This window comes from Xenopus laevis, chromosome 3L, assembly GCF_017654675.1.
Source record: "Xenopus laevis strain J_2021 chromosome 3L, Xenopus_laevis_v10.1, whole genome shotgun sequence".
Classification (NCBI taxonomy): domain Eukaryota; kingdom Metazoa; phylum Chordata; class Amphibia; order Anura; family Pipidae; genus Xenopus; species Xenopus laevis.
This window is the reverse complement of record NC_054375.1, coordinates 156642224-156669387: the sequence shown is the minus strand read 5'-3', so window position 1 is coordinate 156669387 and position 27164 is coordinate 156642224. Positions and strand designations below refer to the sequence as shown.

General features: G+C 41.5%; 1 protein-coding gene across 1 annotated transcript in view; it reads left to right on the top strand.

Moving 5' to 3' along the window:
• cldn15.1.L (claudin 15, gene 1 L homeolog) overlaps nucleotides 1-23765 on the top strand; it is a 31119-nt gene extending 7354 nt beyond the window's left edge. Inside the window, exons 2-5 of the mRNA XM_018253841.2 lie at nucleotides 16931-17095; nucleotides 18182-18263; nucleotides 22171-22281; nucleotides 22553-23765. Coding sequence (XP_018109330.1) covers nucleotides 16931-17095; nucleotides 18182-18263; nucleotides 22171-22281; nucleotides 22553-22679 — 485 coding nt within the window. The 3' untranslated portion in view covers nucleotides 22680-23765. The remainder of the gene's footprint in view (nucleotides 1-16930; nucleotides 17096-18181; nucleotides 18264-22170; nucleotides 22282-22552) is intronic.
• Nucleotides 23766-27164: the final 3399 nt, after the last annotated feature.

Genomic DNA, 27164 nt, shown 5'->3' with positions numbered 1-27164 from the left:
GCAAAACATGGCAGGAAAGCCAGATTCCTAGGGGGCAAATTGCTGGGGGGCACAGTTTTGAAGTGACCTTCTAGTGGGAGAGTAAAGGAGATTCAGCCAAGAGGGTGGGTATGAGATCAACCAAGTAATGTTGCCTTGGGTGCCAATACTAATTGCCCCGCTTAAAATTCCATATGTAAAATAAAAAAAATATTCGGCATTTTTTCTGTGTATAAAAAGCCAGTTGGGAAAAAGAAAAATGATAATCTTGTCTATTTAAATGGGGGAAAAACACACTCGATTTATAACTGCCCATCAGTCACGCAAAAAATTCTGCACACATTCCTGTTAAACCCAAAGGAATTTAGTATTTTCTACAGATACACGTTAGCCTTGGCACAGAATAAACTCAGCAGAGGGGAGAAATAGGACACACAGACCCTAAATTAGTCTGTAGGCATCACTGGGCGGGAGATAAGAAACCTCGTACGGGCATCATTCATCTCTGCTGAAAGCAGGTGCCAGGTGTGGCTCTCCCCAGAGCTAACGCTTCATTGTGCTGTGTGTGTAATGACCTTGGACAGAGGTATGCACCTAATCACTCTTAACACCTCACGTTACTTTCCCACAAATACACCCAATCCTCTATAAAGTGACACATCACCAAGCTTGAGAAACCTGCCACCTCACTGGTGGTCAACATTGCAGAGCAATAAGTGATAGCATTAATATAGTGGTCACCAGCCTCTATCATGCCATTTCTAGCAGGCACTGCCGGGGGCAATAAAGAACTGCAGCTGTTGAGCAATCAGGGTGAGGATTATAAAAGGAGTTTTAGCGCACGCTTGTTAATATATAGCAGTTTGTTAATGAATATACACATTTTATAGGTGTTGTCCTGGAAAACCTAAATCAAAATCCATTTCATGCAAAAATGAAAATGCTCCACTGACATATACACAGATACCAGCGTATGGCATGAGACAAACTCTGATTGTACCACCCAACTGAAATCATGTTGTGGGTTATTTAAATGCTTCTGTTCTGGTCCATTCCTATTAACCTGCCAGTCTGCCATCTAGATCAATGTGTCAGTGCCCCTAGTAACAATTGTCCCCAAAAGAACTGACTCTAGTAATGTGCCTGGGATAGGGGGCATAGATTGTAAGCTCCGCAGGGACAGGTTCTGGAGGGAATGATGAGCTATTGCTGCAAAACATCTTGGCACAATATAAATGAATGATAACAAAATAAAAGCATATACTGTATGAAGGTCACAGGGTTTATTTACTAATGCACCCACTCTAAAATAGACACAATGGAGCATTAAAGGAGAAGGAAAGGTGAAATCACTGGGAGAGGGGGTGCCAAATGTTAGGCACCCCCCCCCCCCAGTTATTATAATCATTTACCTGAAACCCCAGACCAGTGTTTCTGCTAGCAGAAAGTAAAGGGGTTCTCCTTAGCAAGCACCACCACCAATAGTCTTCTTGCATTCTTCTTTCTTCAATGGTCCCAGGCCGACGCACCCATCATGAAGAAAGAACTAGGAAGAAGATGGCTCTGTGTGGGTCAGTGCAGTTTTCTGCTAACAGGAGCACTGGCCTGGGGTATCTAATTGATTATAATCACTGGGGAGTGCCTAACATTTGCCACCCCTCAGTGATTTCACCTTTCCTTATACTTTAAGGTACTTGTCTCCAAACATGCTCTTTCTGCACCTCCACATTGTAGCCCATCCTGCTGCTTCTGATGAATAGGGCTCAACTGCAATTAATGATATTAGGGAAACCTAGAGCAGCTGCCACCCTGGACCTAGCAGAAGCTTGAGGGTTCCCACAGTGGTTTGTGCCAATAGGTGCACCAGACTTGCACCCACTCATGCAAATGCTGTTTCATTCATGAACTCGGAAGCAATGCAAGCCCCACACTGAGAATGCTAGATGCAACCGCCACCTCATGTGTCAAAATGCAACGTTTTGATGCAGTCGTTATTACAAACATGCAGATTTGCAACTGGAAGCACAATTTTCTGTCTTTGAGGTTGTAAATGATCCCCTCAGGTCAATCTGACATGTGCACGTATGCTTTCATTGTATTGACCAAGGTTTGGCTTTTGTTTCAGCGTTGCCACAGAAATACAGGATCAATAAATAACCTTTGCATCTGTCTCTGTCTTCATATCAGTCAATCACAAATATCTCACTTGTATATCAGCCACGTTATCTCATTTGCTCTCTTTCTATGGAACTAATGTCTGACTGTTGGATCTTAGCAAGCGACAGCAGACTGTGAGGCCTTACCCAGTGCCGATCCTTCCCTCACGCCGGCACTGGACTCTTAGGGCGCGCGCCAAAGTCGGTCACACTACAGGTGAAGCACGAGCCGAGACCAGGGTGCTTGGCATTTGTTCTGGTGTTGGGTGCCGACCGTGACACAGACCTTGTGTTATTGAGATTATGCAGTTATGGAACTACGGGCTCCAATGAAAAGTAGTAAAGTGACATTCCGTCATTGTTGGAATCGCTTACTTGAAACGAGTCAAAATGTTTCCACCAAAACAGGAGCAATGAGTCAAGGCAGTTGATGGTGAAGCAAACGAGATGTTCACTTCTACAGAAGCTCTCAAGGTTTTACTTTTCATTTTTTTATTTGAATTTTAAGATTTTTTTTTTGATGATTCTCAAATATAACAAAAGTTTAAATCTCCTATTACTTCAAAATGGCAGCCATATAAATAGTCAAAGCTGGAATAATAGTTGATGACCTCTTTTCCAAGCTTGGTGCATTATACATATGTCCCTAACTGTGCTGAGAAGCAAGCAGATGGTAATTGCACACATCCTTAGTATCCTGACTGATACATTATTGCCAAAGAGGTAGAAGGGCTAGGGGTCATGTTCATGGACTGATCTGTCCTGACTAGCTTGAGTGACACACCCAGAGAAGGGATCTCAGTAGGTTTCCAAGCCATTTATGCATTAAATAATCACTTGAAAACGAAGCACTTGAGTAGAAAGCATATATTTAATATGAGGGAGGTGTGTCTACTTTTGCATAGTGACAGCTTTATAAGAACTTCCATTCTTTACCACAAGCTTAGGTTGGACTGTTTCCCTCCAGCCTAGCTTAGTGCTCCTATGTCTTGCAGGAAACATGCCACTTCTTAAATAGCCACATTTTGGTTTTTGTACAGTATATCCGTTTTTTATAAACATTGGTGCTCAGTTTGGTCCACCACTCTTAGAAATGTCTTATGCGTCTTAAGTTAAACCCACTTGGTGATGGTAAGGGATCATTTATGATTGCATTTGCAGTATGAAATGTTCAGTTCCACGCTAAAGGGGCCATCTTTTTTACCCAGAGTGCAGTGTTTCCTCCACAATTCCAGCTTAATTGTGACCGTGAGATGGAAATATGTCTGATATAGTTGAGTCCAATGTGTCAAAACAAGTGCAACTGTTCTTGCAAATCAGACAGAACTGCCTTTTTGCTAAGATCAAGTGTAGTATCTGTTCTTTTAAGTGGAGGGGTACCCTCTAGCTAAGGGGGGTGTGTGTCTTTGGCCCTTTCACTGGTGAGGCAGAGAGACATGTGATCCTTTGGCTAAAGTGCTGGCTTGAAATTTGTAGCTCGAGCTTGAGCCCCAGGGCTTGCAAACTGGGCTGCCAGAAAGCAATGGAGGTCTGAGCATCATTGGCACTGGAATTTAAGCAAACTCCCACATTTTATTACTTGTACCTTATCTAATGTCCCTTTGCTTTTTAGCAGAGACTAAGCAATTTTTAAAATCCGGCCGATAGGGGCAGCGCACTGCCTACACTTTTTATGAATTTTACCCCTCCCTTATTTATTTTATTAAGCACTTAGCACTTTTTAAGTATTGGCGCAATAACTCCGGGTTTGAGCTTGTCTAGGGGGGAGATGTGTGGCCATTAGGCTCCTTCTCTCCCTGAACCCGGCCCCAAGGGCGTGTAATGACGTTGGTCATTGGTGCCCTCTCTCCCTTAAGAAGAAGGGATAACCCTAGCCTTGTGGTGAATGGTATCTGAAGACCATAGACTTTAGGCTAAGGAGGGGCTGAAGAACTCTATTTTTATCCCTGTGACTTTTGGCCGGAATTTTTGGGGACTTAGTCTTTTTAAAGGCACCCTTTTGCATTTGTGTGTGCGCTTTGTGTGACACACTCGAGCTTCAGAAAAAACTGTGCTGAGTTTCACCAGGTATTTAATCATTAATGCATGAGGGAAATTTGCACACTCGGTCCAATGAGCTCTGCAGTGTTCATTCATTGGAGTTTAAAAGTCTCTTGTTACTTTGTAGTGCACAGCAATTATATTTATTTGACCAATTATGGAAGAATGGCTTATATACCGCAATTTATTACTTCTCTGCCTTTGTAATATCTATGCCATGACTCAAGGTTCTCCATGTTACCACTGATATCTGCTGCTAGTTTTTTGTAAGAAGATGATCAAATACTAGGTGTACTATGTACCTGGTGGTCTATTGGGGCAACGGGAATGCCCACCACTCGCAAGGACACCTGTAGCTGCTTCCCTAAGATTTGGCTCATATGTCCTGTTGGTTTTGATGCACACATCATTTTGTTTAGCTTTCCGCTTCAGATGTCATCGAGCTTGGTATGAAATTCAAATATATAAAGATGTCTCGTCCATTTTCCCTTGCCCTTGTCTGTTGTTAGATAGTTCCTGTGTGCAATTCTGGTTTGATTTGCTGTTGCTAAACCCTGGATGGTCTTGACCATTCCTGTCTGTTGCCTGAACTGACCATTGCCTGTTTACTGACTACCCTTCCGGATCCTGATTCGGTACTGCGCTGACAGACTGGTTATTGACCCGGGCCTGTTTCCTCGTCTATGCTTTGCTTTTACCCCTTTACTCCTGTCACATGTTCAGGTTCCCTTGCCTGCCCAGAACTTTTGCCTTGGTTCTCTAAGTCCTGGAGGCATCCGAGTACTGAAGGGCTCCTCACAACGTGAAAGGTGGCTGTTATAGGCAGAAGTGTGAGCCATTACCAGAACCTTGGAGTTTGTTCAACATGACAGTTGGTTTCTGAGATGCCTCTTTGACATTTACATTGAGCATAACCTTTTTTCAATATGAACATTTTACTACTGGAACTGAAAAACATTTTCTATGTAAGCTCCATATCTAAACAAATATTTGTTAAGTTGGCCAAGTTGGAATGCTACTAAATCATGTTTCTTATCAATCCAACCCTCCGACTGCTCCTATTTTTTTGGCTGTTGTTATGAAACACTAGTTACTTATCTGCCTTGACCCCTGCATAGCAATGCTCTATGTTTTGTTCACTTCATATAATGCATTAATTTATCGTCTTTCATCACTGATAAGCACCAGTCTTGGATAACTCTGTCTTGGGTGGCTCGGTATAGAGGCAAAAATCGGGATTAATACAAAACTGACAGATTTTAGTGCAACTCGGCTCAACTGCACTTATTACAAGAATGTGGACTTCTATCCTGGCAAGTGGAACAGGGCAACACATTAAGGACATTCATTAAAGTACATCAAGCATCTTTTTCTAGATTTAAAGCAACATGTGGCAACAGCAGGGATAGCCCAGATATTGTAACAGACTCTACTGCACAATGAACATGAAAACATCATAATAAACGAACATATGAGTCATTAAGCATGTAGTCTATTTTTTCCCTTTCCACTGGCCTACTATAATTTGGGCTAACCCCATAGTTATATTCTTTACTCATTGAATTTATTAAGAGATCACAGGGTGTCTCATTTTTGGACTTACTGTATCTTCTCACATATAATTATTGTTACTGACTGGTACATGCAGATAGTCTCTGGTGCTACCACAGTTCCTCCAACATTGTTTATTAGCATGGAGGTATATGTTGTGGAGTTAAAAAGATCTGGAGTATTTAATTGCCATGTTTCCTAGCTTTAATCACGTTTCCATTGGGTATTTAGCGCCTAGTAGCTTTTCCCTCTGTTACACATGGGAAGTTTTTTGAAGTTTGTAGAATTGTTGGGATGTATTGCGATCACTGTTTTGTGTTTTTAAAAGTTTTTCCGTAAGTAAAATGTTTGCAATGTAGTCAACAGATCAAGAATTTGGAGGTACTTGAAGAATTCCTTCTTGTTCAGCTATTGTATGTAGTGAGAAATTTCCATAATTCAGATTAGATGTTTAGTAGTGTATCTGTGTATATGTCAATTGATGATGCACCATGTTGGCCAGAAACTGCAGTTCTTCTTTACTGCCTGCTCTTCTGGTTGGTTGTCTGGACAATTGGAAGGAGGCCACACAGTGCACTCACTATCCATTCAGCCCCTGAGACATATCAGTTGGAGTATATACCAGATTGTCGAATGTATATATATATATCTACCTTTACACAGAGCAGTGAAGATAAGTGGACACATACTCAGTACAGCTATGGTATATATTATCTGGAAACCTATTATCTATTTTGGAAAGCTATAAAAATATGTGTAAAATATAATCCAAGAGTGACATTTCCTATAGTAGGCTCTTCAAACAAACAAATCTATATTTCTTATTGATCTACTTTTAAGTGAACAGTACCTAGTACTTATACTGAACACTTAAACCCCCGGTCCTAAGCATTCCACATAACAGATCCAATACCAGTTCTTTTACAAAGAAAGGGAATAATAGTATGTAGATGCTAGTACCATTCAACCAAGTACCCTCCCACGGTTCCATGTTTTTTTGCAGATGAATGGCTGGATGGGAGCCTGAACCAATTCCATTAACCAGGGCCAGAACTATGGGTAGGCAGAAGAGGTACAAAGGTTAACGGGGGCCTAGCACCTACCTCTTCTGCTACCTTCCCCTAGTTTTGAACCTTGTGTCCTCCACTTCTGACAGCTCTTCTTGTATCCATCATAATGGTTGGCACGTGTGTGCACTCTTCTGTGCATGCACACTCGTTCACACACACGCCCAAGGAGGGGACGACACAGTCGCTGGGTTCCCTAGGGCATCCAGCCAGCTTGGCCTGGCACTGCCAATAACATTTCCTTAGAGCACTTTCTCTCTGTGTGTTGTGAAAGTCTGAGTAGAACAATGACGATGGAGTTGTTTTCTTCTCTCGAACAATGCATTAAAATGCCCAACCCCTCATGCCTGCGCTATCAAGCCATTTCAATTTACAGTGCAGGGATGTAGCTCATATTTTTGACTAACACAGGAGCTGTGCTTTGTTTTCCTTTATTTTCCTAACCTGGAACTCAAGCATCTCTTTTCTCAAGCCTCAAAATGCAAGTCAAGCATCAGTGTGTGCTTACAGTCTGTAACCCGCTGTACAAGTGCATGGGTGTTGGCTACAGGTCTTCTGTGTGCCAGCTATTCAGTAGATGCAAGCTTCTTCAGAAGCAAACTGATAAAGGAACCCTGGTCTACATGGGTGCCATAAGAAATGTTATGCTAAGAGCCACCATTCAGAGACACTGATAAACAGTTGGCAGATACCCAGAGTATTATTATAGGTTCAAGAACAGAGTATTTATAGTCAGCATCATTTTAGCGTGAGGTATGTTAATTTTCCCACCAGCTGTTACAGGTTTGTGACCTTGGCCTGGTACACGCTGATATCAGTGAAACTCAAAAAGCCTCTGAATAAGCACACAGCAAGGTTCACAAGCAGCTAAAAGCAGAGCGTTATTATAACCTGCAATAAAATAAATTGTTTTAGTGAGTCTGCAATGTTTATTATCTCATAATCCTTTTCACGTGTTCTGGCCAGCGTATGGAAGAGGTGGACAGGATATTGACAGCTCAAGCTCAGCTACGATAATTGTCTTTACGGAGATAGTTTTTCCCTATGACTAAGTGCTAGGTAAGCATGAAACGCGTTAGGCGCTAAAGGGGTTATTTCTTTAATGTATTTTAACATTTTGATGTAAATAAACTATATTTTTTAACTTGTCAGCATGCCTTGGAGAATTATTTAAGTATATGGTTGTACCTCTGTTTGGTCACTAGAGGACTCCGACATGCTTAATAATATTAGGGATGCACCGAATCCACTTTTTTGGATTCGGCCGAACCCCCGAATCCTTCATGAAGGATTCGGCCGAATACCGAACCGAATCTAAACCCTAATTTGCATATGCAATTAGGGGTGGGAAGGGGAAAACATTTTTTACTTCCTTGTTTTCTGACAAAAAGTCACGCAATTTCCCTCGCCCCTAATTTGCATATGCGAATCCTGCTGAAAAAGGCCGAATCCCGAACCGAATCCTGGATTCGGTGCATCCCTGTTTACTGGCCTCTACTTCCAATTTGATTAAAATAGTTTACAGAGATAATCACTGTAGCCTTGGCATGGTCCTTTGTGAGATGCTCTTCAGAAGAAAGCCAAGTGGAAATATACTTTATAATCATGGAGGTGGTGCTGTGGAATGCTCTTTGGGGCTATTAAACTATTTATGGAGGTGTAAATTGGCTTATTTTTTCTGTTTGTGGCATTATTCTTCATAGTCTCTGTCCTTGTTAAGTTCTGTTGTGGTAGTAAGGACACTCAGAGGTAAGGTTGTGCACTTGTATACATTTCCCCCACGGAATGATGATTATCTGTTTCTCCATGTGAAGATGCATATTAATAATGTGAGTGGGCAGACCCCCTTGGTTTCTGACTTTATCAGCTTAAACCTCAACCCTCCCGTGGAGCCAAAATTCGGTTAGGACAACAAATAGCACATAAGAAAGATACAGGGATGGTATTACCAAGATAGTTCCAAGAATATAGAGGACCAGGCCCAGATCTGTTGACCCAGTCTGGGTCTGTCTAGGACAGGGATCCTCAACCTTTTTAACCCGTGAGCAACATTCAGAAGTAAAAGGAGTTGGGGAGCAACACAAGCATGAACCATGTTCTTGGGGTGCCATATAAGTGCTGTGATTGGCCATTTGGTAGCCCGTATGTGGATTATGAACCTATATTGATGCTCTGTTTGGCAGTACATCTGGTTTTTATACAACCAAAACTTGCCTCCAAGCCTGGAATTCAAAAATAATCAAAAATTTGAGGCCACTGGGAGCAACATCCAAGGGGTTGGAGAGCAACATGTTGCTCAAGAGCTACTGGTTGGGGATCACTGGTCTAGGACTATAAATGTGTTCACTCAAAATCTTATAATTCGCCTTCAGCTTGGGCTTCCCTAGCTCTTCTTCTCAAGGTATAATGGAAAAATTATTGGTGTGTGAACATGCAAGTAGAGGATCTCACCAGTTTACTCGTGGGGTCTGGGTGCACATGCCCCAGACCTATAGCTCAAGGTGGACGTATCAGACCAAGAAAGAACAGCAGGAATTCACTTTGCCTGTCCTTGGAATCTGTGAATGACTCCTGTTCTTTCTTGGCCTTCCATCACTCCCCCCCCAGGGGCCACAGCCACAGTTTGGGAACCACTACCTTAGGGGATGGTCCCTCATTGGTTGTCCATACAGGAGACTACATGAGAAAATTGGCAACACAGCGATGTGCCAACATGCATAAATGGACAACTTGTAAAAATATATCAACCATTAATCAGTATTGCTTCATTTTTATTTCATGTAACTTTTGTGGGGGAATTGCTCGTAGCAGAAGATAGGGGTTAGGCAAAACAGTTCCACAGATGAGGCAAGAGGCTCAAGTTGGCAATAAAACCTTAACAGGCTCCTGTCTGTGGATTATTTTTCACAGCAAACAAAATAAACAAAGCACAAGTTCCGTGCTAAAGTAGAAAACAGTAAATCGAAGTCTCAGCAAATTGGAGTTTTCAAAGACTAGCAAAACAAAGTCCTCTCTGTCGGCACAAGGCAGTCTTCCTCTGGAGTCCCAGTGTCACAGAGAGTTTGTTTGAGAATACACTCTTTTCTCCCAGCTTACACTGACGTCCCTCAGCACACTCAGGCTCCCCTTAAACAGTTCCACCTGTGGACTAATTGCCCAGAGAACTTTCCAACCATGCTCCAGGGTCCTAGCCAGTTTTAAGGTGGCCATACCCAATAAGATCCACTCGTTTGGCAAGGTCTTCAAATGATTGAATCTTAACCTGATATGCCCACCAAAGGCAAGCCATATATGCCAGATTTTTTTCAGAATGCCCCATGCGCAGGCAGATAAGCCTAAAGAACCAATATTGGCAGCTTTAATCTGCCAATATATGGCCACCTTTTCCCTGGAGATTTAAAGGAGCCAATACCTCAGCCTGGGTGCTATATCTCTGCCATCATCTACAGGATTCCTACTGGGACAAACCTCTTACAAACCTGCAAGGCTAGGAGGTCTGTGTCTTACGAGATGCCCAAAGTAGCTCCCCGACTTCTTTTCTGTTGTATTAAAGAACATGCTTTGAGCTGCTGTCAATTGTCAGCTTTTGGACCAATTTGTCAAAATGCAGCTTAAATTGAGGTGTGGGGAAACATGTGGGTAAAAATAAAGCCAAATTGGTCCGAAATTGTACTGCTCTTGGGTTCATAAATAAGCCCTCTTGTGGTGCATACCAATTCACATTTTAGATTGTAATCATAATGTAGGATTATATCGGCAGGCCTTTTGTCTTTATCGACCACACGCAATAAGGTGATACAGGAGTGTGTTTTGAGCACACACGATAAATTAATCAGAAATGTGCAGCGTAATGACAGATATCATGAGTTGAATATGCTCTGGTGTATAATGGCGATATGAACAAACAACTAGTCTATCGGCTGTGATTGCTGTATTGCTGCAGATACACAGAGTAATAAAATGTTTATGGGCAACAGTTAAAGATTGGTGTTAAAACTCTGTACTAATACTGGTCGGTGATGTGAAAAACAAAAAGGGGCTATTTACGACTGCAAATTATTGGCCTCTATTGGCTGCAGTCAGTTGAGCAAAAATCCTATTAATTAATTAGCATTCATTTATTAAACATAATAAGTAGTTATGTTCTGTTTAATTGCTTCATGCTGCTGCATTCCTCCTGTGCCAAATTAAGGGCGAGTGTGTATTGACGTGAGGGAACCATGGTGTTTGGCCATAGGGTGTCAGGATTCCCCTAGTTTATACACAGATTCTGTTTTATGGTGGAAAAACAGTGTGGTTAACCCTCCCTCCAACAGGTAAGCAAGGTTGCACCTGAGAAAGAACAGTCACATATAACACGTGCCTTCCCGGGAGTTGCAGGGAGTTACATGTATACAGGACCGTCATCAGAAATCACAGGGCCCCATACGACAAAATTTCCTGGGCCCGCTGGGCTGCGCCCACCGCAAGCCCTACCTACAGGTCCGCCCTCCCCACCCCACAGGTCCGCCCCCCACCACACAAAAAAAAATATTGGTGGCTAGGGTTCCTACATGTTAATAAAAAATAAAAAGATATTGGTGGTCAGGGCCCCGCATAAAAAACATTTGTGGCCAGGGCCCCACTTTAAAAAATATTGGTGGCTAGGACCCCACATGAGAAAAAAAAAATGGTGGGCAAAATTGGTGGCCAGGGGCCCCCTGTTAAAAAAAACTTGGGGCCCCAACAAAAAAAAAAGTAAAAAAAACTAAAAAAAAAAAAAACATTGGCGGCAGGGGCCCCCTTATAAGTTAAAAACAAATTGGGGCCCCAAAAAAAAATTTGAAAAAAAATTAATTTTTTTTTGAAAAAAAAAAAAAACATTGGCGGCAGGGGCCCCCTTATAAGTTAAAAACAAATTGGGGCCCCAAAAAAAAATTTGGAGAAAAAAAAATTTTTTTGAAAAAAAAAAAAATGGTGGCAGGGGCCCCCTTACAAGTTAAAAACAAATTGGGGCCCCAAAAAAAATTTAAAAAAAAAATAATTTTTTTTTGAAAAAAAAAAAAAAACTGGTGGCAGGGGCCCCCTTACAAGTTAAAAAAATTTGGGGCCACCAAAAAGAAAATTAATTTTTTTTTAAAAAAAAAACCCAAAAAAAAACAATGGTGGCAAGGGGCCCCTTACGAGTTAAAAAAAAATTGGGGCCCCAAAAACAAAAGTTTTAAAAAAAAGATTGGTGGCAGGGGCCTATAGAATATTAAAATAATACATTGGTGGCCAGGGGATTAAAAAAAAAAAAAAACACAAACGGGTGTTCAGTAGAATTGAACTCATGGCTTCAGTACTTCAACTTCGCCTCCTTTCGTGACTTCGGGTCTTTTCACCGCTTCAGGACTTCGGCTTCGGCTGTTTTCGTGACTTCGGGTCTTTGCGCTGCTTCAGGACTTCGGCTTCGGCTGTTTTCGTGACTTCGGGTCTTTTCGGCGCTTCGTGACTTCGGGACTTCGGCTTTTTCCGTGACTTCGGGTCTTTTCGTCGCATCGGCTTCGGCTTTTCGGCACTTCCGCATTCGGCACTGAAGAGGCAAGACGTACGGCTCGGGCGCTCGTAAGGGGGGCCCGGATCTTCAAAAAAATGCAGCGCTGCCGGGCCCCCCTTCATGCCCGGGCCCGGTACGCTTGTCCCCCCTGTCCCCCCCTGATGGCGGCCCTGGGCCCGGCTAATCAAGTTAGTCTGTTGGTGGATAGTTGTGTTTTTTTTATTTTGTGATTGTGCCAATGTTGTGTCCCCTTTGCTGCTCCAAAATCCCCATTTTTTAAAGGTACCTGCATCAACACCCTACTTCATCCCGTGCCTCAAAGCAGTTGCACCTAAAAAATAATGCCATCTGAAATGCATGCACATCTTAGTCACAGTTGTGTCAGGGCGTTACTCCACCTAGTGGGGGGAAAGTTTGGGTAGAAAAGTGTATTGTGGGTAAAAATAAAAAAGCAAATTTCATCAGATATTTGCACATTGCTGTGGGTGCGGATATAACTGACCCCATTAATGTAATGGTAAAGGGTCTAAGAGATTGTTAAAAGGATGAATCTTTTATAACAACTACAACTACACAATCATTCACAAAACTCGAGATTGAGACCAGCACGGGTCTGTATTTTAAAACCCACACCCGCTTTTCCCCAAGCCTAATCCCGCCACAAATTTTCACCTGACCCGCTCCCGGCAGTGTTCATTGCGCCAAACAGAAGTGACTTCACCTTCACCGCAATTGACTTCAACCCGATTGTTCTTACCCATTAAAACACGTACGGGGGAATGTAATAAAAGTCGCTAATGGAAAAACTATTCGCAATGCAAAAAGTTATGCCTTTAAAAGTGATTTAATATAGCTTTTTTGAACCCGGAAACTGTTTAGCGACTACTTGCGACAATGGAAGACCGTTTGTGAATTTTATAGTTTGCGCCAATGCGCAGTCAATGTAATAAAACTTCTTAATGAAAAAGTCGTTATGTTTGTTCCAAAACGACACCTTCAAGCACTTTAAGAGTGCGCAATTAAAATTCGCAATGCGCAATTAAAATTTGCAATGTAATAACAGTTTAAGGAACAATATTGCATTACTAGATGTGGATTTTTAGTCTTATTGGTGTGAATTTTTTTGCTCTTTGCGACTTTAATTACATTCCCCGTTGGATTTTTAGCTGTGTCCCCTGCATTGGCCACTTGTAGCCCCCCACTGCAGAGGATAGGGTACCCAAGGGGCATTCACACACCTGGCAAATGAACAAATAATCGGTCAAAATCCAATTTTGCAGTATTCTGTGGATACCCGTCCTGATGCAGGACTCTTACTCAAGGTACAAAGCTTGCCTGCACAGCAAATCCTCATGGACATAATCTAATCTGTGTGTCCCTATGGAAACTGCTGATTGGGTCCAGCACTCTAACGTCACATGATATATAGAGAAACAATTGAGTTACATCTGATATGTAAAATACTGCTATTTTTTAGATCTTGGCACAAGACTGAATCCTGAATTTTGTTGTTCCTTGCAATAAACTCAACACAAATTTATCTGATTCAAAAGTCTGGGCAGATTATTTCTTAAGGTGGCCATAGACACACAGATCCGATCGTACGACTCGAGGATTCGTACGATTTTCGGATCGTGTGTGGCGTGTGCCGACATCTTTCGTCCGGTGGAGATCAGTCGTTTGGTCGATCGGTCAGGTTTGATTTTGACCCGACCGATCCCGCCGGAGCCCACGGCACATCGTAATCGGATCGTTCGGCCATATGGCCGAACAATCAGATTACCCCCAATATAGCCATGCCTGGTTAATGGCATATCAGGGAAAGATCCGCTCGTTTGGCAACATAGCCAAACGAGCGGATCTTTGCATCTATGGCCACCTTTAGTTCTTCGAATCTAAGACAAATGTACTGATATCTGTTCCACAGACCTAAAGTCCAACTCACATTGATAATGTTAATTGGTCTTCAATGAAGCACAGTAACAAAGGTCTTATCCAAACCTTGCCTTATAATATCTCTTACTCTGCCCCAAGTAATTCTTGTAGTCTCTCAGTAACTAAGGGGTAATGTAGACTCTGCTGTAAATGATAAGGATATTAGAAGTCACTGAGGGGTTGTTCTGTGACCATATAAAGGCACAAGTCTGCAGGCTGAGTTATACAGGGAACTCTGAGTATCACTCATGTATTATAAGGGATAATGTACCCCCTACTGTAAATGATAAGGATATTAGAAGTCACTGAGGGGTTGTTCTGTGACCATATAAAGGCACAAGGCTGCAGGCTGAGTTATACAGGGAACTCTGAGTATCACTCGTGTATTATAAGGGATAATGTACCCCCTACTGTAAATGATAAGGATATTAGAAGTCACTGAGGGGTTGTTCTGTGACCATATAAAGACACAAGGCTGCAGGCTGAGTTATACAGGGAACTCTGAGTATCACTCATGTATTATAAGGGATAATGTACCCCCTACTGTAAATGATAAGGATATTAGAAGTCACTGAGGGGTTGTTCTGTGACCATATAAAGGCACAAGGCTGCAGGCTGAGTTATACAGGGAACTCTGAGTATCACTCATGTATTATAAGGGATAATGTACCCCCTACTGTAAATGATAAGGATATTAGAAGTCACTGAGGGGTTGTTCTGTGACCATATAAAGGCACAAGGCTGCAGGCTGAGTTATACAGGGAACTCTGAGTATCACGCATGTATTATAAGGGATAATGTACCCCCTACTGTAAATGATAAGGATATTAGAAGTCACTGAGGGGTTGTTCTGTGACCATATAAAGGCACAAGGCTGCAGGCTGAGTTATACAGGGAACTCTGAGTATCACGCATGTATTATAAGGGATAATGTACCCCCTACTGTAAATGATAAGGATATTAGAAGTAACTGAGGGGTTGTTCTGTGACCATATAAAGACACAAGGCTGCAGGCTGAGTTATACAGGGAACTCTGAGTATCACTCATGTATTATAAGGGATAATGTACCCCCTACTGTAAATGATAAGGATATTAGAAGTCACTGAGGGGTTGTTCTGTGACCATATAAAGGCACAAGGCTGCAGGCTGAGTTATAAAGGGAACTCTGAGTATCACTCATGTATTATAAGGGATAATGTACCCCCTACTGTAAATGATAAGGATATTAGAAGTCACTGAGGGGTTGTTCTGTGACCATATAAAGGCACAAGGCTGCAGGCTGAGTTATACAGGGAACTCTGAGTATCACTCATGTATTATAAGGGATAATGTACCCCCTACTGTAAATGATAAGGATATTAGAAGTCACTGAGGGGTTGTTCTGTGACCATATAAAGGCACAAGGCTGCAGGCTGAGTTATACAGGGAACTCTGAGTATCACGCATGTATTATAAGGGATAATGTACCCCCTACTGTAAATGATAAGGATATTAGAAGTCACTGAGGGGTTGTTCTGTGACCATATAAAGACACAAGGCTGCAGGCTGAGTTATACAGGGAACTCTGAGTATCACTCATGTATTATAAGGGATAATGTACCCCCTACTGTAAATGATAAGGATATTAGAAGCCACTGAGGGGTTGTTCTGTGACCATATAAAGGCACAAGGCTGCAGGCTGAGTTATACAGGGAACTCTGAGTATCACTCATGTATTATAAGGGATAATGTACCCCCTACTGTAAATGATAAGGATATTAGAAGTCACTGAGGGGTTGTTCTGTGACCATATAAAGGCACAAGGCTGCAGGCTGAGTTATACAAGTCAGGGACTTGATGAAGATATTAGATATCAATGAGGAATTCTGTGATCATATAAAAGCTCAAGACTCAAAACCAAGTATCCAGGTCAAACTGTCTGAGAGTTTTAAGCAAAAGCCTTGTGACATTAGAAGTTAATATTCCAGACAAAAGTTAAAAGAATGGATAATGTTAAGACACAATTTAGCAAGTTTTATCTATAATTAAGCACTTTCCTGACAGCTTTACAGTTCTCGTCAGTATTGAGTAATAAAAATGCTTTCATTGCTTTATGCTGGGCAAAGTACAGTGACTGCATGTCATCATGAGCCAGTGATCCGTTCCTGACGTAACCAACCTACCTACTGCCCTTTGCCATTGTGTATGGAGTGGAATAATACTGCACAAATACCAAGGCTTCATTATCTCAATGACATGCTTTGGTAGGAATCTCCAAAAATCGATACACTGGTTTTTAATGATTACAAACACTAACACCTTGTGGAAGTAATTGAAACGACTTCTGAGATCTTGTCCATGAATATGGCTTTACCTATGACTTGTATGAAGATGGTTTCCAGACTTAGATTTAGACACCCCTCCGGTAATGACTGATACTCTTACTGCCTTCTCCTGGCCACACACTACACAAAATACCAACATCATATAATGGCATCCATGCGAAGTTCCATTAGCTAAGCCATTCTGAAGACAACTTCAAAAACTGATGCAAATGTATAGGCTGTGCATAGATTAGTAAATTGGTAGTGAGCCCTTCCCTAACCCTTTGTAACCGTTTTTGGAAGTTCCTTTATAAAGGTCGCAACTAGCTGATGTTTGCTACATTAGATCTGAGAAGTAACAGTGACAATTCTCTCCATAGGATATCTTCAAGCCTCTCGAGCACTGATGATCTCATCGTTGGTTTTTGGACTTTTTTCCTGCCTGTTGGGGATGATTGGGTTGCAGTGCACTAAGGTGGCAGAAGACAACCCTGTGCTAAAGGGCAAGCTGGCTACTGCAGCAGGAGCAATCTCAATTTTTGGAGGTAAGAGGTCATGTCTTCTGGTCCTTCTATTACTTTGATCTCAGGGTACATGCTGCGGTCTTGTGTTCTGACTGGCTTCATGTTGGTCTAGCCATGTGAATATTTCCAGTTCACTGGGTAGGTACAGGTCATGAAGTACACTCCTCTTCTGTATTAGGCTCTACTGGGGTTCAAACTGGGGACCATCTAGTTGTTGGCTGCTCATCTTAACAAATGGGCTGGGAGAGCAGACAGCATGTCTTTATCTCCCTTCCACCTGTTTCCCTGGTTTAATTACATCACCCCAGCAGCCTTATTAGTTGGGTTGGGTCAGCCAATCAGGGCTGACTCTGCCCTATAAAAGCCCAGCCCTCCGCACAGCCGGTACCCGAGCATTGGCCTGTAGCTTGACCCTAGCTCTTCTGCTTTGTCCTACTCTGGCTCTTATTACAGCTGTTGCTATCGTACCTGCTCTTGCTCTAATCCTGCACCTCACCTGTTCTTGTTCTATTCCTGTTTCTATCCCTGTTTCTAGTTCTGGCCAGTCTTGTTTCCTGATCCAGTCCCATTCTCTTCACCCACACTGTCTCACTCGTCTCTACGCCAACTCCATCCTGTTTCTTTTTCTGCATCCGCTCAGTCCTGTTCCAGATTATGAATCTTTGTCCACTCCATCCTCCTTCACTCTGTTCCAGTCCTGTTTAACGCCTGCTTTGTCCCTTTCCTGCATAATCTGGATTCTTTACCCAAGTCACCCTGTTCTTGAACCTGTATCACCCCTTCTTGTCTTTATGCAGCTCCTCACCTATAGGACTCTGTTTCAAATTCCTTACACTCTGCTCCCAAAAAAATACTTGTCTTGGAACCAGAGAAATGCGCAAAGTAGTAGCATACAGATCAAGAAGACATGGGTACAGGTTGGACGTGGGTCTTACAAAGGCAGTATTTTGTGGGTTTGGGTCGACTGCAGGTTACAGTTTTTCATGTTAGGGTTGGGTGCTTTAAGCTTTTCCAGACTCGCACATCACTAGCATCAATGTGACCCATATATCACATTTCCTTTCTGATGGTTACAGTTTTCTGAACTTTTTGTTTATTTCCCACTAGGAATCTGCGCTGGTATTGCTGTTTCATGGTATGCTGCCAACATCACAAAGGATTTTTTCAACCCTCTATACCCAGGAACAAAGTGAGTGTGACAAAATGAGGGAAAATAGAAACATTAAACAGTCATTTAGCTTCATGAACGTGCAGGTCACTGGTCCAGATATTCTAAAGGAATTCCTGTAAATGCTTATTAAAGTGTTGTTTAAGTTGGAAAGACAATCCAGTAGGCTGGGAAGAAATGCAGTAGATTGAAGACCACATAAATTATAGACAGCAAGTGGTTTACTGAACTGTAGAACATTATTATGTGATCAGATTATTGGGTCAAGCACCAAAAGTTCAGAGCAGGGCGGGGCAACGTATCCAATATTTCAGCAAAGTACATGTGATAATCTCTTATGTAAATTGGTTCCTCCTACAGAGTAAAGTTCCGCTAGACCTTCCAATCTTTATAAATCAGCAATAATATCACTCTGGAGAACCAAGTCTATCAGTAAGTCATCTTCTTATTATATAATACACAACATGTTTTAGATCAACGGATCCTTCATCGGGAGTCATATCCCAAATCACCTCTTTATACCCCCACAAAAACCGACAAATGTGTTAGCTCCTTCAAGTGGCCAGGTACATTAGAAAACATGTTTACAGTTTCATCTTTTGGAGTACTGCCATCAAGTGGCCTGCTCCGGTAATGCACCAAATCTGGATCACATATGTACTATCATATATACAGCAAAGCAGGTGGTGGTCTCCTACCTACTGCCTTTTTAGTCCATGTGCAGTTCATACACTCTGTAAAGTAAAATATACGTATCAGATAACAGAAAACATTTAAAACTTTGTGCATCATTTAATCCAAATGGTCAAGTGTGTTTAACAACACTGTAATAGTAACCTTTTTCTGTCACCTCTGGTTGGTAACGTAACCTCTTCAAGTACTAGCCAACTGAGACTTCCACTGGTGCATTTGTGTCCAAAAAAATGTTTGCCCACAGATGTAGCCTCCTTTGGTTTATAGATTGTTATTGATCTCTTACTTCTAATGCTCACTTACCTGGAAGTCTGTCCAACATATATTATCCCACACGCGGATTTAAGGCCATATACAACATAATCAGTATTACACATGCTGTATTGCCCAAATGGTATTTCATTACCCTTTAGTGGAAGGGATACATAGTCACCTTTTATGATTGAGATACAACTTCCACAATTTAGACATGGAAATGTCTCCAATTCTGGTGTGCCTAAAAACCTGGTGTATTTCTGTATGATTGACATATCACATTTTACCAGTTTGTCAGTAAGATTAGAACCTCTTTTATAGGAAAATATTGGTAATTTGCCAAACACAGGCCAGTAGTGACTATCAGTCTCTGCACTGCAATAAGGTCCATATGTTGAGACAACGGGAATCTGTTCTGCTTTCTTAGTTATGGTTTTATTTAACAAGGCTTCTGTTTCAATCTGAAGAACTTCATCCTGTGCTTTTAATAATGATTCCACTTTCCCCTGGCCACAAATCTTTCCATAAGACCATTCGCACTATTTAGGCGTTTCGGGGCACATTTACTTACATGCAAATTTCTTCATTCACGGGGTTTCCTGGTCCCTGACTTCTCTCAAGAACACTTGCTTTATGGGCCTTGCTGTACCCAGGCTCCCCTGGGCACAACCAGCTGGATCAGCATCCAGCAGCCAAAGAGGAAGAGGCCACTCCTTACACTCACTATAGTGCAGTGTAGCAGGAAGTTGTCATTACACCTCTTGGCCAATAACACTGAGCTTAAACTCAAATGGATACATAGGCTTTTGCCTAGTAACTAAGGAAAAAGGTAGGGCCTTAAAGCCATAGGGGCAGATTAACCCCCATGGGCCCCTACATATATATTAGTGATGTTGGTGAAATTGCTGGAAGTGGCCACTTCTAGTTAAAAATGTCCAAGGAAGCAAAATGAGGCCACCCTAAAACAAATGTGGCATGAGCTTTAAATATTTAAAAAATGTAAATAAGATATTTGTAACAGTTACAAATACTGTGTAATGTTGTAAACATAATCCCATTTTAAAGGGCAGATTTACTAAAGGTCGAGTTATATTTAACCCAAAAATTTTAGTTTTTCTGGGTATTTTACAGTCAAAATTCAAATTTTGGGGGAAAAAAACCTAAATTTTTCGAGATTTAATATACCCCGAAGCCGGAAATAGCTCAAATCAAAAAATATTCCAGCTAAAACCTGTCGAGGTCATGTAATAGTCAATGGCAATGGTCCAATGAACCATTTGAAGATGTTTGTATTTTTCATGATGTTTGATTAATTTGAGCGTTTTTTTGGCAAAAACTCGATTAATTTGAGTTTTTGGGTTGTTCACCCCGAATTCAGTGATTCAAGTTTTTTCTTAAATCGGAAACATTCAAGTTGTGATTTCATTCGGGGGATAAAAAACTTCACAAACCTCTAAAATTCAAACTCTGATTAATAACCCCACCTAAATGTGAAAAAACGCCAGCGTTGTGACTTTTGCTTACGCCTTTTTTGGAATACAGGATATGATGTCATAATAATGTTGAGACTGTAGCTTCATCTTTATTCATTCGCAGAACCTGGCGAAATAGACCTTGGCGAAAAGGGTAAAGAATAGAAGCTTTCACATTTTAATAAAAATAAGCGAAATTAACAATCGTTCGCCTGATCGAAAATTCAACGGCGCAATAGTTCTCCAGCATTGAGGTATTTCACTAGCGAAGTGTGTTACCTTCTAGTAAAATAGGCGAGGTTGCAGCAAATTTTCTTTTTAATGAAAATTCATTTTAAAAAAAACCAATTTGTTCTTTTGTAAATGTGCTCCCTAGAGTTATCAGAGGCGATCCTTCTTATCCTCAGGAATTCAGTGGGTTTGATAGCTTTTCCTGTGAAGCATATTGTTACATTCAGTTGGCTTACTGTATGTTCACTGTCAGTATAAGCACTTGATGAAGGATTCGTTGATCTGAAACATGCTGTGCATTTTATAATAAACAGATGACTTGCTGATAGACATGGTTCTCCAGAGTGATATTGTTGCTGAAGTTTTCCACATTTGTTCAGCTGTTCCAGATTAATACATTTTTACATATTCAACCGTCTTTAGGTCAGCTAATTTTTTCATTGATTATTTTGGTTCAAAGTACTTAGCCATGTGTATAGGTAAAGAAGCACTATGTGGGACATTCACTAAGAATCGTAGTTGCGATTCGCTGCGCTTCGCCAGGCGTATTTTCGCCAGCGCTCCGCAAATTCACTAAATCCGAAGTTGCGCTCAGGGGTAGCGTAAGGTTGCAAGGTTGCGCTAGCGTTGATTCGCCAAGCAAAGCGAAGTTACGCTAGCGACGGTTAATTTGCATACGGCGCCAAATTCAAATTTCAATGGAAGTATTCGTAGCAGCACTACAAATGCCTGGGAAACCTTCAAATCATCAAATAAAATTGTTATTTTGCCCTACACATGTGCCCACTGTCTAGGTAAGTTGCCATGAGTCAGGAAATGTAGGGGGGAAGGAGGGGAGCCCCAAAAAATGTTTTGATCTTTTTCAGCCTATCACCCATAATAAAGAAAAAATGCCAGAGTTTTTTGGGACTAAGAAAATTTTTTAACTTTTTTTTTAAGCAATCCCTATCTACTCTATTGCGCTTCGCCTGGTCTGAGGTGGCGAAGGAAGTCTGGCGTATAAGGTAGCGTTCAGAACAATGCGTGCGTTAGTGAATTTGCGTAGTTACGTCCGTTGCGCAAATTCCCCAGGCATAAGGGTGCGAAGTTACACTAGCGAAGTTACGCCAGGGTCCGTTAGTGAATTTGCGAAGTAACGAAAATGCCCAACGCTAGCGAATTCATGAATTTGCCCCTATGTATTACTATGTTTTCAGTCTATGGGACCACATGGACACCTGAGCAGAATTAAGAAGAAACAATTATATTGACAATTAACTTGTTTTGACCCCGTGCAGGTATGAGATTGGGCCTGCTCTTTACCTTGGCTGGTCAGGGGCTCTTTTGGATATAGTTGGGGGATCTCTACTCTGCTGTTCCTACCAGACTCAGGTGTCTGCAGCCAAAAAGTAAGTGGTATTTAATATGTGTATACATGTTGGGGTGTACGTGGGGTCTGGTGTATGATGGGGGGCAATCTAAAATATAGTGTATATATGCAGTATTTCAAATTGCCTGTATTAAAACAGTGGAGACTTGTTAACGATCTCTACACTTGAGCTGATTAGTATTAAAATTTTTAGTATTAAAATTTAACCCAATACCTTTTCTCAAAAAAACTAAAGTAGCAAACAGCACCCAGCTCTTCAACATAATATGCTCTCTTTTTCTCTTTAACAGTAAATACACTTACAACTATCGAGCGCCAAATGCTGTGTCTACTGCTAAGGCTGCACCTCAAGCTACTCTACCTCGATATGAATCCAGCAACAGTATTTGTAAATATGGAAAGAACGCTTACGTATAGAAAGAGCTTACCATCACTGGCTTTTTAACAGGCTCGGCCAATGGGCATATTCCATCCATATTAAATCCTATCATGACGGTGCTTCCGCTGCCCTTGACTCATGGTCCACCCACATTGTCATATATTTGTAAATATTTTTGCACTATGCTGAAAGAAAACAAAAACATTCACGGTGAATGGCATTTCTATGAACAAAAACCTTGGGAAGGTTACCGGAGAAGTCCACGGGCTCAATGAGAAGAAAGAAGAGAGAGGAACATCCAAAGAGCTTCCTGTTTGAGATATCGGAACTATATCATGACATAGTTATCTCATAAAAACAGTTTTGTCTCTTTTTTTAAGATGGCAAACTATTAATTTTCCTCTTTTTCTGTGACTTCAGTAAGTGGTTTGTGACAAAAATGCTATAAAACTAAGAAATGGGAAGGAAAATCTTATTAAAAGGTGATTTGTTTTTTTTTTTGTTTTTGCAAAATGCTTCACAAGGAAATGATCAAGGGTGCTCTTTGAAATGAGGGAAATGTAATTATTTTGTGATTCACAACATTTTTTATCTTGCCATTTGCTATCACAATAGAGTGACTACTATGTTTAAAAAGATAGACCAAATCTGTATATACATTTTTCATTTGAGAGAACATTCCTTGTACGGAATGTTCTTCTTCCACAATAAATCATTGTACTTTTCCTCTGTTTTAAGCATAATTGAGCATGTTTGGGTTTAGATTTGGAAACAATAGTTTCAGAGCAATGTGGCATAAACACAGGACCCGGTGGTCTGCCTTGTTAAGAAATTAGATAAAGATGAGACTTCTAGGAACCAAAGCAAAGGCTTTGATATGAATTTATCACTGATCGTCCCCCTTCTTCCATTAAAGATGAGAATAAAAACATGTTAGATATTAATTATCAGATATTAATGAACTTATGCCAGGGGGGTAAGAAGGTTAATGACCAACTTAGTGACATATTTAGCATCGAGCTTGAGGATACTCAATGCCAAAAAAACCCCAGAGAGAATGCCTTACATTCACTTTTCGCGTTTCTGGATTTTATTATTTAAATTCCATAATTGGATATTTTCCAGAAATTAAAAAAAAAGCTAGCCAGGCTTTTAGGTGGTGAGTTCTTATTTTTTGAGAAATCCGACTGCAAAAATTAAAAAAACTATAGTTGGGAAAAAAAGCAATGAATGTCAGAGCATCGTAACGTAAGGAACTCGGAAGAAAGACAAAAAGGTGATGAGCCATTAAGAAACCCGCAAAGGCTCCATAAATATAGAGAAAAGGAGAATGGTGGACCTGAAACTTGTTTTTGGCTCCCTCTGAATGTGGAATTGAATACAGGGCAAGACTAAAGGTGGCCATACACGGATAGATCCGCTCGTTTGGCGATGTCGCCAAACGAGCGGATCTCCCTCCGATATGCCCACCTTGAGGTGGGCAATATCGGGCTGATCCGATCGTGGGCCCTAGGGCCCAACGATCGGATCCTTCACGTTCGCAAACGGGCGGTCGGATCGCGGGACCGCATCAACGAACAGATGCGGCCGCGATCCGACGGGATTTTTAACCCCATCCGATCGAGATCTGGCCGACTTTCGGCCAGATCTCGATCGGGGAAGCCCGTCGGGGGCCCCCATACACGGGCCAATAAGCTGCCGACTCGGTCTGTCGGCAGCTTTTATCGGCCCGTGTATGGCCACCTTAAGTCGATAAGCGGAAGTATACACAACAGCTAAAGTTAGTGTAACTATGGGGCACATTTACTATTGGTCGAATATCGAGGGTTAATTAACCCTCGATATTCGACCCTCGAAGTTAAATCCTTCGACTTCAAATATCGAAGGATTTATCGCTATTCGTTCGATCGAACGAACAAAGGAATAATCGTTCGATCGAACGATTAAATCCTTTGAATCGAATGATTCCAAGGATTTTAATCCATCGATCGAACGAAATTCCTTCGATCAGAAATTTGCTAGTAAGCCTATGGGGACCTTCCAGTAGGTTTTAGGTGGCAAAGTAGGAGGTTGAAGTTTTTTTTTAAAGAGACAGTACTTCGACTATCGAATGGTCGAACGATTTGTAGTTCGAATCGTTCAATTCAAAGTCGTAGTCGAAGGTAGAAGTAGCCAATTCGATGGTCGAAGTAGCCAAAAAAAATACTTCGAAATTTGAAGTATTTTTTATTCTATTCCTTCACTCGAGCTAAGTTAATGTGCCCCTATGTGTCAGTCATTCAGACGGCATCTTGGTACTTCCAAAACCCAGATCCACCATATTGTAGCTTCCAGGTAGATATCAAACAATAGAAATAGAAGTATAAATACAAAACAACAGTGAGGGTTCAATACACTCTCAAATGAGGATTATATGATAGATGGATATTGTTTCTGCTACTGGCCCAGGTACCAGAGATGATGCCATAATAGATTTTCTTATTTCAGTATATTTCTGTGGCCGCGTGGATTCCCATGACCTTTTTTTGTCTGTATTCAAGTTTCCACTTTCCTAGCAGAGGGTCTGGAGCTGGTGCACTTGGACCACTCATTCACTTTGATGAGTTTTCTTCATTTACATGCGTTCCTGTGCTCTGTCTTTTGGGTTAGAATCGATGATCCAGAGCCTGATGCTGGGGAAGTAATCACTTTGCCCCACAGAGTTCCAGAATGTAATCACAGTAAAATAAAAAGATACTGTGTACCGTGCCAGCCAGTAATAATGTTACGGGGCAACACTTTAGAAATAAAAAAATAACAAAGTGGTATAAAGAAGATCGTAGAATAAATAATAACCAAAAGTTGGCTCAGCAATGATAAAATTCTCGACCTGCACCCGACTCATCAGGACCCATATCCAACCCAGTCTGTGGTTACTAGGGATGCACGAATCCAGGATTCGGTTCGGGATTCAGCGTTTTTCAGCAGGATTCGGTCGAATCCTTCTGCCCAGCCAAACCAAATCCTAATTTGCATATGCAAATGAGGGCCAGGGAGGGAAATCGCGTGACTTTTTGTCACATAACAAGGAAGTGAAAGATGATTTTCCCTTCCCACCCCTAATTTGCATATGCACATGCATATGCAAATTAGGATTCAATTCGTTATTCGTCTGAATCTTTCACGAAGGATTCGGGGGGTTCGGCCCTTGCTGGGTGGCAAGGGCAGCAGGAAGAGCTCGGCCCACAGGTACACCAGTGGGTCCTGCAGGCTTCAGGCAGGCCCGCACATCAACAGTAAACATCTCCAACCCACTCTATCCCACAATCTTATGTGGTGTTGCTACTTTAGCTACAGTGTGCACAAACCAAGAAGCAACATCTTAATAGATATTTCTTTATTGTGGGGCACTATATGAGGTTTTGGGAGTGGCTCAGTTATATTCCATGCAATTATCTGTATTTTTATCTTACTGTATTTTTCGCTATATGGCTCCATATATTGTGTATACTACAGACTGGCATTGTTTTGTTTCAAATTAAACTTTTTAAAAAATAAAATATTTTATTTACACAGATTTGGCTACCCTTTTATTTTCCTTCTTACGTACACTAAAGATTATCTTTAATTTTAGGCAAAGCAACCACAGAGCTAAGCTCCTCTCATTCCCTCACCATCAGGTCCTGTATCTCTGTTTCCCTTACAATAAATTTGTCTCTACTGAACTTCATCAGCTACTTTTGCGAATTAATGGGAAAGTATCATCAAAAAGCAACTACACTGTACTGTTTTTGGCTGAGACTAATGTGTTTAACAGAGCACTTTGGCACAGTGGACATGAATCCCATTTGGAACCCTCTATAGGCAGCAGTCCTGTCCTGCTTTATGGCTGAGATTCTAGCTATCTGTATAACAGAACATTCTGTCCCAGTGGCTGCACAGATCCTATCTGATCCCCATTGTAAGCATCAGTCCTGTCCTACTTTATGGCTGAGATTCTAGCTATCTGTATAACAGAATATTCTGTCCCAGTAGCTGCACAGATCCTATCTGATCCCCATTGTAAGCATCAGTCCTGTCCTGCTTTATGGCTGAGATTCTAGCTATCTGTATAAAAGAACATTCTGTCCCAGTGGCTGCACAGATCCTATCTGATCCCCATTGTAAGCAGCAGTCCTGTCCTGCTTTATGGCAGCTGAGATTCTAGCTATCTGTATAACAGAACATTCTGTCCCAGTAGCTGCACAGATCCTATCTGATCCCCATTGTAAGCATCAGTCCTGTCCTGCTTTATGGCTGAGATTCTAGCTATCTGTATAACAGAACATTCTGTCCCAGTGGCTGCACAGATCCTATCTGATCCCCATTGTAAGCAGCAGTCCTGCTCTGCTTTATGGCAGCTGAGATTCTAGCTATCTGTATAACAGAACATTCTGTCCCAGTGGCTGCACAGATCTGATCCCCATTGTAAGCAGCAGTCCTGTCCTGCTTTATGGCAGCTGAGATTCTAGCTATCTGTATAACAGAACATTCTGTCCCAGTGA